Source organism: Oncorhynchus masou, chromosome 9 (assembly GCF_036934945.1).
Source record: "Oncorhynchus masou masou isolate Uvic2021 chromosome 9, UVic_Omas_1.1, whole genome shotgun sequence".
Taxonomy (NCBI): Eukaryota; Metazoa; Chordata; class Actinopteri; order Salmoniformes; family Salmonidae; genus Oncorhynchus; species Oncorhynchus masou.
The window spans coordinates 63,828,534-63,847,397 of record NC_088220.1 but is presented as its reverse complement, the minus strand read 5'-3'; the positions used below and the strand labels follow the sequence as shown (position 1 = coordinate 63,847,397).

Sequence of the window (18,864 nt, the reverse complement as noted above, 5' to 3'; positions counted from 1 at the left end):
ACACCTACCTACATGTCACTGTTTAGGCATAGTAACTTTACCCCTACCTACATGTCACTGTTTAGGCATAGTAACTTTACCTCTACCTACATGTCACTGTTTAGGCATAGTAACTTTACCTCTACCTACATGTCACTGTTTAGGCATAGTCACTTTACCCCTACCTACATGTCACTGTTTAGGCATAGTAACTTTACCCCTACCTACATGTCACTGTTTAGGCATAGTAACTTTACCCCTACCTACATGTCACCGTTTAGGCATAGTAACTTTACCTCTACCTACATGTCACTGTTTAGGCATAGTAACTTTACCCCTACCTACATGTCACTGTTTAGGCATAGTCACTTTACCCCTACCTACATGTCACTGTTTAGGCATAGTAACTTTACCCCTACCTACATGTCACTGTTTAGGCATAGTCACTTTACCCCTACCTACATGTCACTGTTTAGGCATAGTAACTTTAACCCTACCTACATGTCACTGTTTAGGCATAGTCACTTTACCCCTACCTACATGTCACTGTTTAGGCATAGTCACTTTACCCCTACCTACATGTCACTGTTTAGGCATAGTAACTTTACCCCTACCTACATGTCACTGTTTAGGCATAGTAACTTTACCCCTACCTACATGTCACCGTTTAGGCATAGTAACTTTACCCCTACCTACATGTCACGGTTAGGCATAGTAACTTTACCCCTACCTACATGTCACTGTTTAGGCATAGTCACTTTACCCCTACCTACATGTCACTGTTTAGGCATAGTCACTTTACCCCTACCTACATGTCACTGTTTAGGCATAGTCACTTTACCCCTACCTACATGTCACTGTTTAGGCATAGTAACTTTACCCCTACCTACATGTCACTGTTTAGGCATAGTAACTTTAACCCTACCTACATGTCACTGTTTAGGCATAGTAACTTTACCCCTACCTACATGTCACTGTTTAGGCATAGTAACTTTAACCCTACCTACATGTCACTGTTTAGGCATAGTAACTTTACCCCTACCTACATGTCACTGTTTAGGCATAGTCACTTTACCCCTACCTACATGTCACTGTTTAGGCATAGTAACTTTAACCCTACCTACATGTCACTGTTTAGGCATAGTAACTTTACCCCTACCTACATGTCACTGTTTAGGCATAGTAACTTTACCCCTACCTACATGTCACCGTTTAGGCATAGTCACTTTACCCCTACCTACATGTCACTGTTTAGGCATAGTAACTTTAACCCTACCTACATGTCACTGTTTAGGCATAGTAACTTTACCCCTACCTACATGTCACTGTTTAGGCATAGTCACTTTACCCCTACCTACATGTCACTGTTTAGGCATAGTCACTTTACCCCTACCTACATGTCACTGTTTAGGCATAGTCACTTTACACCTACCTACATGTCACTGTTTAGGCATAGTAACTTTACCCCTACCTACATGTCACTGTTTAGGCATAGTAACTTTACCTCTACCTACATGTCACCGTTTAGGCATAGTAACTTTACCCCTACCTACATGTCACGGTTAGGCATAGTAACTTTACCCCTACCTACATGTCACTGTTTAGGCATAGTCACTTTACCCCTACCTACATGTCACTGTTTAGGCATAGTCACTTTACCCCTACCTACATGTCACTGTTTAGGCATAGTCACTTTACCCCTACCTACATGTCACTGTTTAGGCATAGTAACTTTACCCCTACCTACATGTCACTGTTTAGGCATAGTAACTTTAACCCTACCTACATGTCACTGTTTAGGCATAGTAACTTTACCCCTACCTACATGTCACTGTTTAGGCATAGTCACTTTACCCCTACCTACATGTCACTGTTTAGGCATAGTCACTTTACCCCTACCTACATGTCACTGTTTAGGCATAGTCACTTTACCCCTACCTACATGTCACTGTTTAGGCATAGTAACTTTACCCCTACCTACATGTCACCGTTTAGGCATAGTCACTTTACCCCTACCTACATGTCACTGTTTAGGCATAGTCACTTTACCCCTACCTACATGTCACTGTTTAGGCATAGTCACTTTACCCCTACCTACATGTCACTGTTTAGGCATAGTAACTTTACCTCTACCTACATGTCACTGTTTAGGCATAGTAACTTTACCCCTACCTACATGTCACTGTTTAAGCATAGTAACTTTACCTCTACCTACATGTCACCGTTTAGGCATAGTCACTTTACCCCTACCTACATGTCACTGTTTAGGCATAGTCACTTTACCCCTACCTACATGTCACTGTTTAGGCATAGTCACTTTACACCTACCTACATGTCACTGTTTAGGCATAGTAACTTTACCCCTACCTACATGTCACTGTTTAGGCATAGTAACTTTACCTCTACCTACATGTCACTGTTTAGGCATAGTAACTTTACCCCTACCTACATGTCACCGTTTAGGCATAGTAACTTTACCCCTACCTACATGTCACCGTTTAGGCATAGTAACTTTACCCCTACCTACATGTCACTGTTTAGGCATAGTAACTTTAACCCTACCTACATGTCACTGTTTAGGCATAGTAACTTTACCTCTACCTACATGTCACTGTTTAGGCATAGTCACTTTACCCCTACCTACATGTCACCGTTTAGGCATAGTAACTTTACCCCTACCTACATGTCACTGTTTAGGCATAGTCACTTTACCCCTACCTACATGTCACTGTTTAGGCATAGTCACTTTACCCCTACCTACATGTCACTGTTTAGGCATAGTCACTTTACCCCTACCTACATGTCACTGTTTAGGCATAGTCACTTTACCCCTACCTACATGTCACTGTTTAGGCATAGTCACTTTACACCTACCTACATGTCACTGTTTAGGCATAGTCACTTTACACCTACCTACATGTCACTGTTTAGGCATAGTCACTTTACCCCTACCTACATGTCACTGTTTAGGCATAGTCACTTTACCCCTACCTACATGTCACTGTTTAGGCATAGTCACTTTACCCCTACCTACATGTCACTGTTTAGGCATAGTCACTTTACACCTACCTACATGTCACTGTTTAGGCATAGTAACTTTACCTCTACCTACATGTCACTGTTTAGGCATAGTCACTTTACCCCTACCTACATGTCACTGTTTAGGCATAGTCACTTTACCCCTACCTACATGTCACTGTTTAGGCATAGTAACTTTACCCCTACCTACATGTCACTGTTTAGGCATAGTCACTTTACCCCTACCTACATGTCACTGTTTAGGCATAGTAACTTTACCCCTACCTACATGTCACTCTTTAGGCATAGTCACTTTACCCCTACCTACATGTCACTGTTTAGGCATAGTCACTTTACCCCTACCTACATGTCACTGTTTAGGCATAGTAACTTTACCCCTACCTACATGTCACTGTTTAGGTATAGTAACTTTACCCCTACCTACATGTCACTGTTTAGGCATAGTCACTTTACCCCTACCTACATGTCACTGTTTAGGCATAGTAACTTTACCCCTACCTACATGTCACTGTTTAGGCATAGTAACTTTACCCCTACCTACATGTCACTGTTTAGGCATAGTCACTTTACCCCTACCTACATGTCACTGTTTAGGCATAGTAACTTTACCCCTACCTACATGTCACTGTTTAGGCATAGTCACTTTACACCTACCTACATGTCACTGTTTAGGCATAGTAACTTTACCCCTACCTACATGTCACCGTTTAGGCATAGTAACTTTACCCCTACCTACATGTCACTGTTTAGGCATAGTCACTTTACCCCTACCTACATGTCACTGTTTAGGCATAGTCACTTTACACCTACCTACATGTCACTGTTTAGGCATAGTCACTTTACCCCTACCTACATGTCACCGTTTAGGCATAGTAACTTTACCTCTACCTACATGTCACTGTTTAGGCATAGTAACTTTACCCCTACCTACATGTCACTGTTTAGGCATAGTCACTTTACCCCTACCTACATGTCACTGTTTAGGCATAGTAACTTTACCCCTACCTACATGTCACTGTTTAGGCATAGTCACTTTACCCCTACCTACATGTCACTGTTTAGGCATAGTAACTTTACCCCTACCTACATGTCACTGTTTAGGCATAGTCACTTTACCCCTACCTACATGTCACTGTTTAGGCATAGTCACTTTACCTCTACCTACATGTCACTGTTTAGGCATAGTCACTTTACCCCTACCTACATGTCACTGTTTAGGCATAGTAACTTTACCTCTACCTACATGTCACTGTTTAGGCATAGTAACTTTACCTCTACCTACATGTCACTGTTTAGGCATAGTCACTTTACCCCTACCTACATGTCACTGTTTAGGCATAGTCACTTTACCCCTACCTACATGTCACTGTTTAGGCATAGTAACTTTACCCCTACCTACATGTCACTGTTTAGGCATAGTCACTTTACCCCTACCTACATGTCACTGTTTAGGCATAGTAACTTTACCCCTACCTACATGTCACTGTTTAGGCATAGTCACTTTACCCCTACCTACATGTCACTGTTTAGGCATAGTCACTTTACCTCTACCTACATGTCACTGTTTAGGCATAGTCACTTTACCCCTACCTACATGTCACTGTTTAGGCATAGTCACTTTACCCCTACCTACATGTCACTGTTTAGGCATAGTAACTTTACACCTACCTACATGTCACTGTTTAGGCATAGTAACTTTACCTCTACCTACATGTCACTGTTTAGGCATAGTAACTTTACCCCTACCTACATGTCACTGTTTAGGCATAGTAACTTTACCCCTACCTACATGTCACTGTTTAGGCATAGTAACTTTACCCCTACCTACATGTCACTGTTTAGGTATAGTAACTTTACCCCTACCTACATGTCACTGTTTAGGCATAGTAACTTTACCCCTACCTACATGTCACCGTTTAGGCATAGTAACTTTACCCCTACCTACATGTCACTGTTTAGGCATAGTAACTTTACCCCTACCTACATGTCACTGTTTAGGCATAGTAACTTTACCCCTACCTACATGTCACCGTTTAGGCATAGTAACTTTACCCCTACCTACATGTCACTGTTTAGGCATAGTAACTTTACCTCTACCTACATGTCACTGTTTAGGCATAGTAACTTTACCCCTACCTACATGTCACTGTTTAGGCATAGTAACTTTACCCCTACCTACATGTCACTGTTTAGGCATAGTCACTTTACCCCTACCTACATGTCACTGTTTAGGCATAGTAACTTTACCCCTACCTACATGTCACTGTTTAGGCATAGTCACTTTACCCCTACCTACATGTCACTGTTTAGGCATAGTAACTTTACACCTACCTACATGTCACTGTTTAGGCATAGTCACTTTACCCCTACCTACATGTCACTGTTTAGGCATAGTCACTTTACCCCTACCTACATGTCACTGTTTAGGCATAGTCACTTTACCTCTACCTACATGTCACTGTTTAGGCATAGTCACTTTACCCCTACCTACATGTTACTGTTTAGGCATAGTAACTTTACCTCTACCTACATGTCACTGTTTAGGCATAGTAACTTTACCCCTACCTACATGTCACTGTTTAGGCATAGTCACTTTACCCCTACCTACATGTCACTGTTTAGGCATAGTAACTTTACCCCTACCTACATGTCACTGCTTAGGCATAGTCACTTTACCCCTACCTACATGTCACTGTTTAGGCATAGTCACTTTACCTCTACCTACATGTCACTGTTTAGGCATAGTCACTTTACCCCTACCTACATGTCACTGTTTAGGCATAGTCACTTTACCCCTACCTACATGTCACTGTTTAGGCATAGTAACTTTACACCTACCTACATGTCACTGTTTAGGCATAGTAACTTTACCTCTACCTACATGTCACTGTTTAGGCATAGTAACTTTACCCCTACCTACATGTCACTGTTTAGGCATAGTAACTTTACCCCTACCTACATGTCACTGTTTAGGCATAGTCACTTTACCCCTACCTACATGTCACTGTTTAGGCATAGTAACTTTACCCCTACCTACATGTCACTGTTTAGGCAGTCACTTTACCCCTACCTACATGTCACTGTTTAGGCATAGTAACTTTACACCTACCTACATGTCACTGTTTAGGCATAGTCACTTTACCCCTACCTACATGTCACTGTTTAGGCATAGTCACTTTACCCCTACCTACATGTCACTGTTTAGGCATAGTCACTTTACCTCTACCTACATGTCACTGTTTAGGCATAGTCACTTTACCCCTACCTACATGTCACTGTTTAGGCATAGTAACTTTACCTCTACCTACATGTCACTGTTTAGGCATAGTAACTTTACCCCTACCTACATGTCACTGTTTAGGCATAGTCACTTTACCCCTACCTACATGTCACTGTTTAGGCATAGTAACTTTACCCCTACCTACATGTCACTGCTTAGGCATAGTCACTTTACCCCTACCTACATGTCACTGTTTAGGCATAGTCACTTTACCTCTACCTACATGTCACTGTTTAGGCATAGTCACTTTACCCCTACCTACATGTCACTGTTTAGGCATAGTCACTTTACCCCTACCTACATGTCACTGTTTAGGCATAGTAACTTTACACCTACCTACATGTCACTGTTTAGGCATAGTAACTTTACCTCTACCTACATGTCACTGTTTAGGCATAGTAACTTTACCCCTACCTACATGTCACTGTTTAGGCATAGTAACTTTACCCCTACCTACATGTCACTGTTTAGGCATAGTAACTTTACCTCTACCTACATGTCACTGTTTAGGCATAGTAACTTTACCCCTACCTACATGTCACTGTTTAGGCATAGTAACTTTACCCCTACCTACATGTCACTGTTTAGGCATAGTCACTTTACCCCTACCTACATGTCACTGTTTAGGCATAGTAACTTTACCCCTACCTACATGTCACTGTTTAGGCATAGTAACTTTAACCCTACCTACATGTCACTGTTTAGGCATAGTAACTTTACCCCTACCTACATGTCACTGTTTAGGCATAGTCACTTTACCCCTACCTACATGTCACTGTTTAGGCATAGTCACTTTACACCTACCTACATGTCACTGTTTAGGCATAGTAACTTTACCTCTACCTACATGTCACTGTTTAGGCATAGTAACTTTACCCCTACCTACATGTCACTGTTTAGGCATAGTAACTTTACCCCTACCTACATGTCACTGTTTAGGCATAGTAACTTTACCCCTACCTACATGTCACTGTTTAGGTATAGTAACTTTACCCCTACCTACATGTCACTGTTTAGGCATAGTAACTTTACCCCTACCTACATGTCACCGTTTAGGCATAGTAACTTTACCCCTACCTACATGTCACTGTTTAGGCATAGTAACTTTACCCCTACCTACATGTCACTGTTTAGGCATAGTAACTTTACCCCTACCTACATGTCACTGTTTAGGCATAGTAACTTTACCCCTACCTACATGTCACCGTTTAGGCATAGTCACTTTACCCCTACCTACATGTCACCGTTTAGGCATAGTAACTTTACCCCTACCTACATGTCACTGTTTAGGCATAGTAACTTTACCTCTACCTACATGTCACTGTTTAGGCATAGTAACTTTACCTCTACCTACATGTCACTGTTTAGGCATAGTAACTTTACCCCTACCTACATGTCACTGTTTAGGCATAGTAACTTTACCCCTACCTACATGTCACTGTTTAGGCATAGTAACTTTACCCCTACCTACATGTCACCGTTTAGGCATAGTAACTTTACCCCTACCTACATGTCACTGTTTAGGCATAGTAACTTTACCTCTACCTACATGTCACTGTTTAGGCATAGTAACTTTACCCCTACCTACATGTCACTGTTTAGGCATAGTAACTTTACCCCTACCTACATGTCACTGTTTAGGCATAGTCACTTTACCCCTACCTACATGTCACTGTTTAGGCATAGTAACTTTACCCCTACCTACATGTCACTGTTTAGGCATAGTCACTTTACCCCTACCTACATGTCACTGTTTAGGCATAGTAACTTTACACCTACCTACATGTCACTGTTTAGGCATAGTCACTTTACCCCTACCTACATGTCACTGTTTAGGCATAGTCACTTTACCCCTACCTACATGTCACTGTTTAGGCATAGTCACTTTACCTCTACCTACGTGTCACTGTTTAGGCATAGTCACTTTACCCCTACCTACATGTCACTGTTTAGGCATAGTAACTTTACCTCTACCTACATGTCACTGTTTAGGCATAGTAACTTTACCCCTACCTACATGTCACTGTTTAGGCATAGTCACTTTACCCCTACCTACATGTCACTGTTTAGGCATAGTAACTTTACCCCTACCTACATGTCACTGTTTAGGCATAGTCACTTTACCCCTACCTACATGTCACTGTTTAGGCATAGTAACTTTACCCCTACCTACATGTCACTGTTTAGGCATAGTAACTTTACCTCTACCTACATGTCACTGTTTAGGCATAGTAACTTTACCCCTACCTACATGTCACTGTTTAGGCATAGTAACTTTACCCCTACCTACATGTCACTGTTTAGGCATAGTCACTTTACCCCTACCTACATGTCACTGTTTAGGCATAGTCACTTTACCCCTACCTACATGTCACTGTTTAGGCATAGTAACTTTAACCCTACCTACATGTCACTGTTTAGGCATAGTAACTTTACCCCTACCTACATGTCACTGTTTAGGCATAGTCACTTTACCCCTACCTACATGTCACTGTTTAGGCATAGTCACTTTACCCCTACCTACATGTCACTGTTTAGGCATAGTCACTTTACCCCTACCTACATGTCACTGTTTAGGCATAGTAACTTTACCCCTACCTACATGTCACCGTTTAGGCATAGTCACTTTACACCTACCTACATGTCACTGTTTAGGCATAGTCACTTTACCCCTACCTACATGTCACTGTTTAGGCATAGTCACTTTACCCCTACCTACATGTCACTGTTTAGGCATAGTCACTTTACCCCTACCTACATGTCACTGTTTAGGCATAGTAACTTTACCCCTACCTACATGTCACTGTTTAGGCATAGTCACTTTACCCCTACCTACATGTCACTGTTTAGGCATAGTCACTTTACCCCTACCTACATGTCACTGTTTAGGCATAGTCACTTTACCCCTACCTACATGTCACCGTTTAGGCATAGTCACTTTACCCCTACCTACATGTCACTGTTTAGGCATAGTCACTTTACCCCTACCTACATGCACAAATTACCTCAGCTAACCTGTACCCCAGCACATTGACTTGGTATCAATGTTTATTTTTATTAAGTTTATTTAGTAAACATTTTCTTAACTCTATTTCTTGAACTGCATTGTTGGTTAGGTGCGGAAGTAAGTAAGCATGTTGCAAATAACATTTGATTTGATAGTAGAATGGCTTTCCTGAAGAGCTCAGTGGCTTTCAAAGTGGCACCATCATAGGATGCCACTTTTCCAACAAGTCAGTTCGTCTATTTTCTGCCCTGCTAGAGCTGCTCCGGTCAACTGTAAGTACGGCTCAGCTGTGTATTGGTAGGCCACACAAGCTCACAGAATGGGACCGCCAATTGCTGAAGCTCGTGGCGCGTTAAAATTGTCTGTCCTTGTTCGCAACACTCACTACAGAGTTCCAAACTGCCTCTGGAAGCAACGTCAGCACAAGAACTGTTCGATCAGGAGCTTCATGAAATGGGTTTCCATGACAAGCATTGGCTGGAGTGGTTTAATGCTCGCCGCCATTGTCTCTGGAGCAGTGGAAATGTGTTCTCTGGAGTGATGACTCACGCTTCACCACCTGGCAGTCCGACGGACGAATCTAGGTTTAGCAGATGCCAGGAGAACGCTACCAGCCCCAATGCATAGTGCCAACTGTAAAGTTTGGTGGATGAATAATGGTCTGGGGCTGTTTTTCAAGCCCCTTAGTTCCAGTGAAGGGAAATCTTAATGCTACAGCATACAATGACATTTTATATGATTCTGTGCTTCCAAATTTGTGGCAACAGTTTGGGGAAGGCCCTTTCCTGTTTCATTATGATGTCGGCCCCGTGCACAAAGCGAGGTCCATACAGAAATGGTTTGTCGAGATCGGTGTGGAAGAACTTAGCTGGCTTGCACAGAGCTCTGACCTCAACCTCATCCAAAGCCTTTGGGATGTTGGAACGCCAACTACGAGTCAGGCCTAATTGCCCAACATTATTGGGCGAATGGACGACCTCACTAATGCTCTTGTGGCTGAATGGGAAGCAAGTCTCCGCAGCAATGTTCCAACATCTAGTGGAAAGCCTTCCCAGAAGAGTGGAGGCTGTTATATTAGCAAACAGAGGACCAACTCCATATTAATGCCCATGATTTTGGAGTGAGATTCTCGACGAACAGGTGTCCACATACTTTTAGCCATGTAGTGTATCTCATTGCTCTCTAATGACAATGTTAAAAGGCTGTCACTGGTCAGAATGGGTTTTAACTGGACACGATACGCCAGCTGGTTTTATTCACTCTGCGGGTGTCTGACGATATCACGAGCAGATCCACACACACCTCCGACATACACATAATACACACACACACCCTCACACACACGTATGCATGCAGGCACGCACAGCCACAATCCACAGCACAAATAATGACTGTTGGTATACAGTATCTGAATTCTAGGCTCAATAGTCACGAGAACCACAAACACACACATATACATATGGAGGGGTGGGTGTTACCTGTCGGAGCAGAAACGCAGCTACATCAGTGGACTCCCAGTAGGAGGCATGGAAGAGATGAGGCAGTGCCACGGTGGGGAAGGAGGTCAGCACGTCTGGACAGTACAGAGCATAGTCCAACCTCTTAGAGCCCCACCAGCTACTGGAAACTGAGGCACATATGCATGCGCACAAACACACACACGAACGCACACACACAGAGAGAGAGAAACACACAGAAGGGAGAGAATGAACACAGGAATATCAAGATAATAAGGGTTTCTTGGAGTTATTTGAAGTGTTTTGTGGATACTAATGGTATTATTCATCTGGTCTTTTAGGCACCACAGTATTAGCAATAGAAGTAGGTTAATCTGGAGAGGCACAGTTGGATCTCCTGAGTCTCCTGAGTCTGGCTATATGTGCCCACCATAGAATGAGCAGTCTCCACCTCTCTCTCTCTCTCTCTCTATGCTTCGTTCTCTCTCTCTGCTTCTTTCTTTCTCTCTCTCTGCTTCTTTCTCTCTCTGCTTCTTTCTCTCTCTGTGTGCTTCTTTCTCTCTCTCTGTGCTTCTTTCTCTCTCTCTGTGATTCTTTCTTTCTTTCTGTGCTTTTTTCTCTCTCTGTGATTCTTTCTTTCTTTCTCTGTGATTCTTTCTTTATTTCTTTCTCTCTCTTTCTCTGTGCTTCTTTCTTTCTTTCTTTCTCTCTCTCTCTGCTTTTTTCTTTCTCTCTGCTTTCTTTCTCTCTCTCTGTGTTTCTTTCTCTCTCTCTGTGCTTCTTTCTCTCTCTCTGTGCTTCTTTCTCTCTCTGCTTCTTTCTTTCTCTCTCTGTGATTCCTTCTCTCTGTGCTTCTTTCTATGCTTCTTTCTCTCTCTCTCTGCTTCTTTCTTTCTCTCTGTGCTTCTTTCTCTCTCTGTGCTTCTTTCTCTCTCTCTCTCTGCGCTTCTTTCTTTCTCTCTCTCTGCTTCTTTCTCTCTCTCTGCTTCTTTCTTTCTCTCTCTCTGATTCTTTCTCTCTCTCTATGCTTATTTCTCTGTATGCTTCATTCTCTCTCTCTGTGTTTCTTTCTCTCTCTCTGCTTCTTTCTTTCTCTCTGTGCTTCTTTCTCTCGCTCTGAGCTTCTTTCTCTCTCTCAACTGCTTCTTTCTTTCTCTCTGCTTCTTTCTTTCTCTCTCTCTGTGCTTCTTTCTCTCTCTCTGCTTCTTTCTCTCTCTCTGTGCTTCTTTCTCTCTCTCTGTGATTCTTTCTTTCTTTCTGTGCTTCTTTCTCTCTGTCTGTGATTCGTTCTTTCTTTCTCTCTCTCTGTGATTCTTTCTTTCTTTCTCTCTCTCTGTGCTTCTTTCTTTCTTTCTCTCTCTCTGCTTCTTTCTTTCTCTCTCTGTTTCTTTCTCTCTCTGCTTCTTTCTCTCTCTGTGCTTCTTTCTCTCTCTGCTTCTTTCTTTCTCTGTGCTTCTTTATCTCTCTCTGTGCTTCTTTCTCTCTCTCTGTGCTTCTTTCTTTCTTTCTCTCTCTCTGTGATTCTTTCTTTCTTTCTCTCTCTCTGCTTCTTTCTCTCTCTCTGTGCTTCTTTCTCTCTCTCTGTGATTCTTTCTTTCTTTCTGTGCTTCTTTCTCTCTGTCTGTGATTCGTTCTTTCTTTCTCTCTCTCTGTGATTCTTTCTTTCTTTCTCTCTCTCTGTGCTTCTTTCTTTCTTTCTCTCTCTCTGCTTCTTTCTTTCTCTCTCTCTGTGTTTCTTTCTCTCTCTCTGCTTCTTTCTCTCTCTCTGTGCTTCTTTCTCTCTCTGCTTCTTTCTTTCTCTGTGCTTCTTTATCTCTCTCTGTGCTTCTTTCTCTCTCTCTGTGCTTCTTTCTTTCTTTCTCTCTCTCTGTGATTCTTTCTTTCTCTCTCTGTTATTCTTTCTTTCTTTCTCTCTCTATGTGCTTCTTTCTCTCCCTCTGCTTCTTTCTTTCTCTCTGTGCTTCTTTCTCTCTCTCTGTGCTTCTTTCTCTCTCTCTGCTTCTTTCTCTCTCTGTGCTTCTTTCTCTTTCTCTGGGCTTCTTTCTCTCTCTCTGTGCTTCTTTCTTTCTCTCTGTGCTTCTTTATCTCTCTCTGTGATTCTTTCTTTCTCTCTGTGCTTCTTTCCATGCTTTTTTCTCCCTCTCTCTGCTTCTTTCTCTCTCTCTCTGTGTGCTTCTTTCTCTCTCTCTCTCTCTCTGCTTCTTTCTCTCTCTCTCTGTGCTTCTTTCTTTCTCTCTCTCTCTGCTTCTTTCTCTCTCTCTGCTTCTTTCTTTCTCTCTATCTGCTTCTTTCTCTCTCTCTCTGCTTCTTTCTCTCTCTCTCTGTGCTTCTTTCTTTCTCTCTCTCTCTGCTTCTTTCTCTCTCTCTGCTTCTTTCTTTCTCTCTATCTGCTTCTTTCTCTCTCTCTATGCTTATTTCTCTGTGTGCTTCATTTTCTCTCTCTGTGTTTCTTTCGCTCTCTCTCTGCTTCTTTCTTTCTCTCTGTGTTTCTTTCTCTCTCTGCTTCTTTCTTTCTCTCTGTGCTTCTTTCTCTCTCTCTCTGCTTCTTTCTTTCTCTCTGCGTTTCTTTCTCTCTCTCTGTGCTTCTTTCTCTCTCTCTGTGCTTCTTTCTCTCTCTCTGCTTCTTTCTTTCTCTCTGCTTCTTTCTTTCTCTCTCTGTGTGCTTCTTTCTCTCTCTCTGTGCTTCTTTCTTTCTTTCTCTCTCTCTCTGCTTCTTTCTCACTTTCTCCCTCTCTGCTTCTTTCTCTTTCTCTCTGTGCTTCTTTCTTTCTCTCTCTCTCTGCTTCTTTCTCTCTCTCTCTGTGCTTCTTTCTTTCTCTCTCTCTGCTTCTTTCTCTCTCCCTCTGCTTCTTTCTCTCTCTGCTTCTTTCTCTCTCTGTGCTTCTTTCTATCTGTGCTTCTTTCTCTCTCTCTCTATGCTTATTTCTCTGTGTGCTTCATTTTCTCTCTGTGTTTCTTTCTCTCTCTCTCTGCTTCTTTCTTTCTCTCTGTGCTTCTTTCTCTCTCTGTGCTTCTTTCTCTCTCTCTATGCTTCTTTCTTTCTTTCTTTCTTTCTTTCTCTCTCTCTCTGCTTCTTTCTCTCTTCCTCTCTCTCTGCTTCTTTCTCTCTTTCTCTCTCTGTGCTTCCATCTCTCTTTCTCTCTTTCTCTCTTTCTTTCTCTCTTTCTTTCTTTCTTTCTTTCTTTCTTTCTTTCTTTCTTTCTTTCTTTCTTTCTTTCTTTCTTTCTCTTGTCCTCTCTCTTTTGCCCTTTCTCTCTGCTTCTCTCTCTCCCTCTCTCCTGTCTCTATTACATTCTCTCTCCCACTCACTGTTGGTGATGGTGCTACTCATCCGGCCCACAGAGCAGAAGGACGTCTCACTGTCCACGCTGGTCACACTGGCTCTGCGCCCTCCTCCTCCTCCTCCTCCTCCCCGTCCACTGCTGTCTGTCTCAGGGGAAGGGGGCACGGTCGGGGCACCAGGACTGGGCTCTGCCTCCAGGAACACCTCTGGGTGACTTTGGATACTGTCAGCTAAAATGAGAGAGAGACAGAGAGAGAGAGACAGGCAGAGGGAGAGAGTGGTAGAAAGAGTGAAAGGGAGGGAGAGTTTAATTATATAAGAATTAACTAGTAACATTTTCTGTGAATCAGTACTGTTATGGGCGCCCCGAGTGGCACAGCAGTCTAATGCACTGCATCTCAGTGCTGGAGGCGTCACGGCCGCGACCGGAAGCCCATGAGGAGGCCGCACAATTGGCCCAGCATCGTCCGAGTTAGGGGAGGGTTTGGCCGGCTGTGATGTCCTTGTCCCATCGCGCTCTAGTGACTTGTGGCGGTCAGGCGCATGCACGCTGACTTCAGTGGTTAGTTGTACGGTGTTTCCTCCGACACATTGGTGCAGCAGGCTTCTGGGTTAAGCGCGCAGTGTGCCAAGAAGCAGTGTGGCTTGGATGGGTTATTTTTCGGTGGACGCATTGCTCTCGATCTTCGCCTCTCCTGAGTCCTTATGGGAGTTGCAGCGATGGGACAAGAATGTAATTACCAATTTGATATCACAAAATTGGGAGAGAAAAGGGGTAAAGTTTTAAATAATAAATCAATACTGTTATATGGTCGAATTGGCTAGTATGTGGTATTAGCTTGTTTTGTGCGTGCTAGAGGAAAGCCTTGGAAACACACACAGTGTCAGGTAATTAGGTTGGGCTTGTAATGATCCAGGGATTGTGACCGATGGTGATGACCAATCAACACACCCAACCCCAGGAGCTGAGAGAGAGAGGTCAGTGAGGGAAACTGTAGACAAATACACTACAACCCAGATGGCCCTAGTTACTCCTCACCTTTATTTTTGGACGGATGTGTATGTTATGTCCCGTAGACTGAAGGAGGAAACTTGGATTTCCCCCGTGATATATATGGTTGTATCAGAGAACATGGACCTGTAGGATAGTCCTTACAAGAATGACATACTCATAGCAGATCACATTAATAATATAATTCTTAGAGAGACAAATGACTGCTTCCTCTGTTCAATGATACATTTATGTTGAACTTCACAGGATCCTCTCTGGAATAAAGAAGGAGAGTGGGAGGGAGAGAGAGAGATAAGAGAGAGCAATGAAGAGAAAAGAGAGAGACAGATGGACTACAAGGGAAATGTGTCATCATTTCCTAGACATGTTGAGGCCAATGTATTTTCTCTTCATCCAATTCAATTCAGCTGTTCATTCTACTTGTATTTGTTCCTTTCCCCTTATTTTAGCATTTTCTTCTACATCCTTTCCATTTTATATGTCTGTAATAGCTTGACAATATACTCTCTGTCTCTGGCAGCAGCATAACGAGGGCTCAGGTATGGTTGGCATGGTTACAGTACAGGGTTGTTGTCTATTGTAATGAAAGGCTGTAGTAAAAGCTATCTGCAGTATAGGTTATATGAGTGCATCCACATTGTTCCAATCAATTCTCCAGCTCTGGAAACATTATCACCAGCCTTCTGTAACAAGTATGCTATGGTGTACTGTACTGTAGAGGGAAAGAGGGAGGGGAAGGACAAAGCGAGTGAATTAAGTGTAAAAAAAGAAAAGAAAAGCCTTGACATATCGATATCCATAAAAGCAACCCAATAACAATATCCAATATCCTTCGGGGTGAGTCCCAAGTGGCACCCTATTCTCTATATAGTGTACTACTTTTGACCACGGCCCTTTTCAAAAGAAGTGCACTGTCGGGAATAGAGTCCCATTTGTGATGGAGACTGTTGTCGGTCTGTCCTCTGTCTCAGTTACATGCAAGGCTCTTGCAGTATAGCATGGGAATCTATCTCATTACATTTAACATTGACTCTGAAAGGAACAGACAGTCTGAGTGTCTGCCTGGAGAACGTTCCATTAAGCACAGGCATATTTAAGGGCAGGTCTGTGTGTGTATGATCAAATCAAATCACATTTTATTTGTCACATGCGCCGAATACAACAGGTGTAGACCTTATAGTGAAATACTTACTTACAAGCCCTAAACCAAAGATGCAGTTTTAAGACAATACCTAAAAAAATGTAAAGTAAGAGGTAAGAAAAACAAATAATTAAAGAGCAGCGGTAAATAACAATAGCGGGGCTATATACAGGGGGTACTGGTACAGAGTCAATGTGTCAATGTGGAGGCTATATACAGGGGGTACTGGTACAGAGTCAATGTGGAGGCTATATACAGGGAGTACTGGTACAGAGTCAATGTGGAGGCTATATACAGGGGGTACTGGTACAGAGTCAATGTGGAGGCTATATACAGGGAGTACTGGTACAGAGTCAATGTGGAGGCTATATACAGGGAGTACTGGTGCAGAGTCAATGTGGAGGCTATATACAGGGGGTACCGGTACAGAGTCAATGTGGAGGCTATATACAGGGAGTACCGGTACAGAGTCAATGTGGAGGCTATACCGGTACAGAGTCAATGTGGAGGCTATATACAGGGAGTACTGGTACAGAGTCAATGTGGAGGCTATACCGGTACAGAGTCAATGTGTCAATGTGGAGGCTATATACAGGGGGTACCGGTACAGAGTCAATGTGGAGGCTATACCGGTACAGAGTCAATGTGTCAATGTGGAGGCTATATACAGGGGGTACCGGTACAGAGTCAATGTGTCAATGTGGAGGCTATATACAGGGGGTACTAGTACAGAGTCAATGTGGAGGCTATATACAGGTGGCACCGGTACAGAGTCAATGTGTCAATGTGGAGGCTATATACAGGGAGTACTGGTACAGAGTCAATGTGGAGGCTATATACAGGGGGCACCGGTACAGAGTCAATGTGGAGGCTATATACAGGGGGCACCGGTACAGAGTCAATGTGTCAATGTGGAGGCTATATACAGGGAGTACTGGTACAGAGTCAATGTGGAGGCTATATACAGGGGGTACCGGTACAGAGTCAATGTGGAGGCTATATACAGGGGGTACCGGTACAGAGTCAATGTGGAGGCTATATACAGGGGGTACCGGTACAGAGTCAATGTGGAGGCTATACCGGTACAGAGTCAATGTGGAGGCTATATACAGGGGGTACTGGTACAGAGTCAATGTGGAGACTATATACAGGGGTTACCGGTACAGAGTCAATGTGGAGGCTATACCGGTACAGAGTCAATGTGGAGGCTATATACAGGGGTTACTGGTACAGAGTCAATGTGTCAATGTGGAGGCTATATACAGGGGTTACCGGTACAGAGTCAATGTGTCAATGTGGAGGCTATACCGGTACAGAGTCAATGTGGAGGCTATATACAGGGGTTACTGGTACAGAGTCAATGTGTCAATGTGGAGGCTATATACAGGGGTTACCGGTACAGAGTCAATGTGGAGGCTATACCGGTACAGAGTCAATGTGGAGGCTATATACAGGGGGTACCGGTACAGAGTCAATGTGTCAATGTGGAGGCTATATACAGGGGGTACTGGTACAGAGTCAATGTGGAGGCTATATACAGGGGTATCTGGTACAGAGTCAATGTGTCAATGTGGAGGCTATAAACAGGGGGTACTGGTACAGAGTCAATGTGTCAATGTGGAGGCTATATACAGGGGTTACCGGTACAGACTCAATGTGGAGGCTATATACAGGGGGTACTGGTACAGAGTCAATGTGTCAATGTGGAGGCTATATACAGGGGTTACCGGTACAGAGTCAATGTGGAGGCTATATACAGGGAGTACTGGTACAGAGTCAATGTGGAGGCTATACCGGTACAGAGTCAATGTGGAGGCTATATACAGGGAGAACTGGTACAGAGTCAATGTGGAGGCTATATACAGGGGGTACCGGTACAGAGTCAATGTGGAGGCTATACCGGTACAGAGTCAATGTGGAGGCTATATACAGGGAGTACTGGTACAGAGTCAATGCGGAGGCTATATACAGGGGGTACCGGTACAGAGTCAATGTGGAGGCTATATACAGGGGGTACCGGTACAGAGTCAATGTGGAGGCTATATACAGGGAGTACCGGTACAGAGTCAATGTGGAGGCTATATACAGGGGTTACCGGTACAGAGTCAATGTGGAGGCTATATACAGGGGGCACCGGTACAGAGTCAATGTGTCAATGTGGAGGCTATACCGGTACAGAGTCAATGTGGAGGCTATATACAGGGGGCACCGGTACAGAGTCAATGTGGAGGCTATATACAGGGGGTACCGGTACAGAGTCAATGTGTCAATGTGGAGGCTATACCGGTACAGAGTCAATGTGGAGGCTATATACAGGGGGTACCGGTACAGAGTCAATGTGGAGGCTATATACAGGGAGTACCGGTACAGAGTCAAAGTGGAGGCTATATACAGGGGTACCGGTACAGAGTCAATGTGGAGGCTATATACAGGGGGCACCGGTACAGAGTCAATGTGTCAATGTGGAGGCTATACCGGTACAGAGTCAATGTGGAGGCTATATACAGGAGGTACCGGTACAGAGTCAATGTGGAGGCTATATACAGGGGGCACCGGTACAGAGTCAATGTGTCAATGTGGAGGCTATACCGGTACAGAGTCAATGTGGAGGCTATATACAGGGGGTACCGGTACAGAGTCAATGTGTCAATGTGGAGGCTATACCG

The 18,864-nt window shown here is 43.5% G+C and overlaps 1 protein-coding gene across 1 annotated transcript in view; it reads right to left on the bottom strand.

Annotated features, from left to right (window-relative positions):
• Positions 1-18,864, bottom strand: part of LOC135546459 (membrane-associated phosphatidylinositol transfer protein 3-like) — a 156,586-nt gene that overhangs the window by 29,688 nt on the left and 108,034 nt on the right. The window contains exons 11-12 of the mRNA XM_064974895.1: positions 14,072-14,275; positions 10,784-10,932 (exon numbers count right to left, since the gene is read on the bottom strand). Of these exons, the coding sequence (XP_064830967.1) occupies positions 10,784-10,932; positions 14,072-14,275 (353 nt within the window). The remainder of the gene's footprint in view (positions 1-10,783; positions 10,933-14,071; positions 14,276-18,864) is intronic.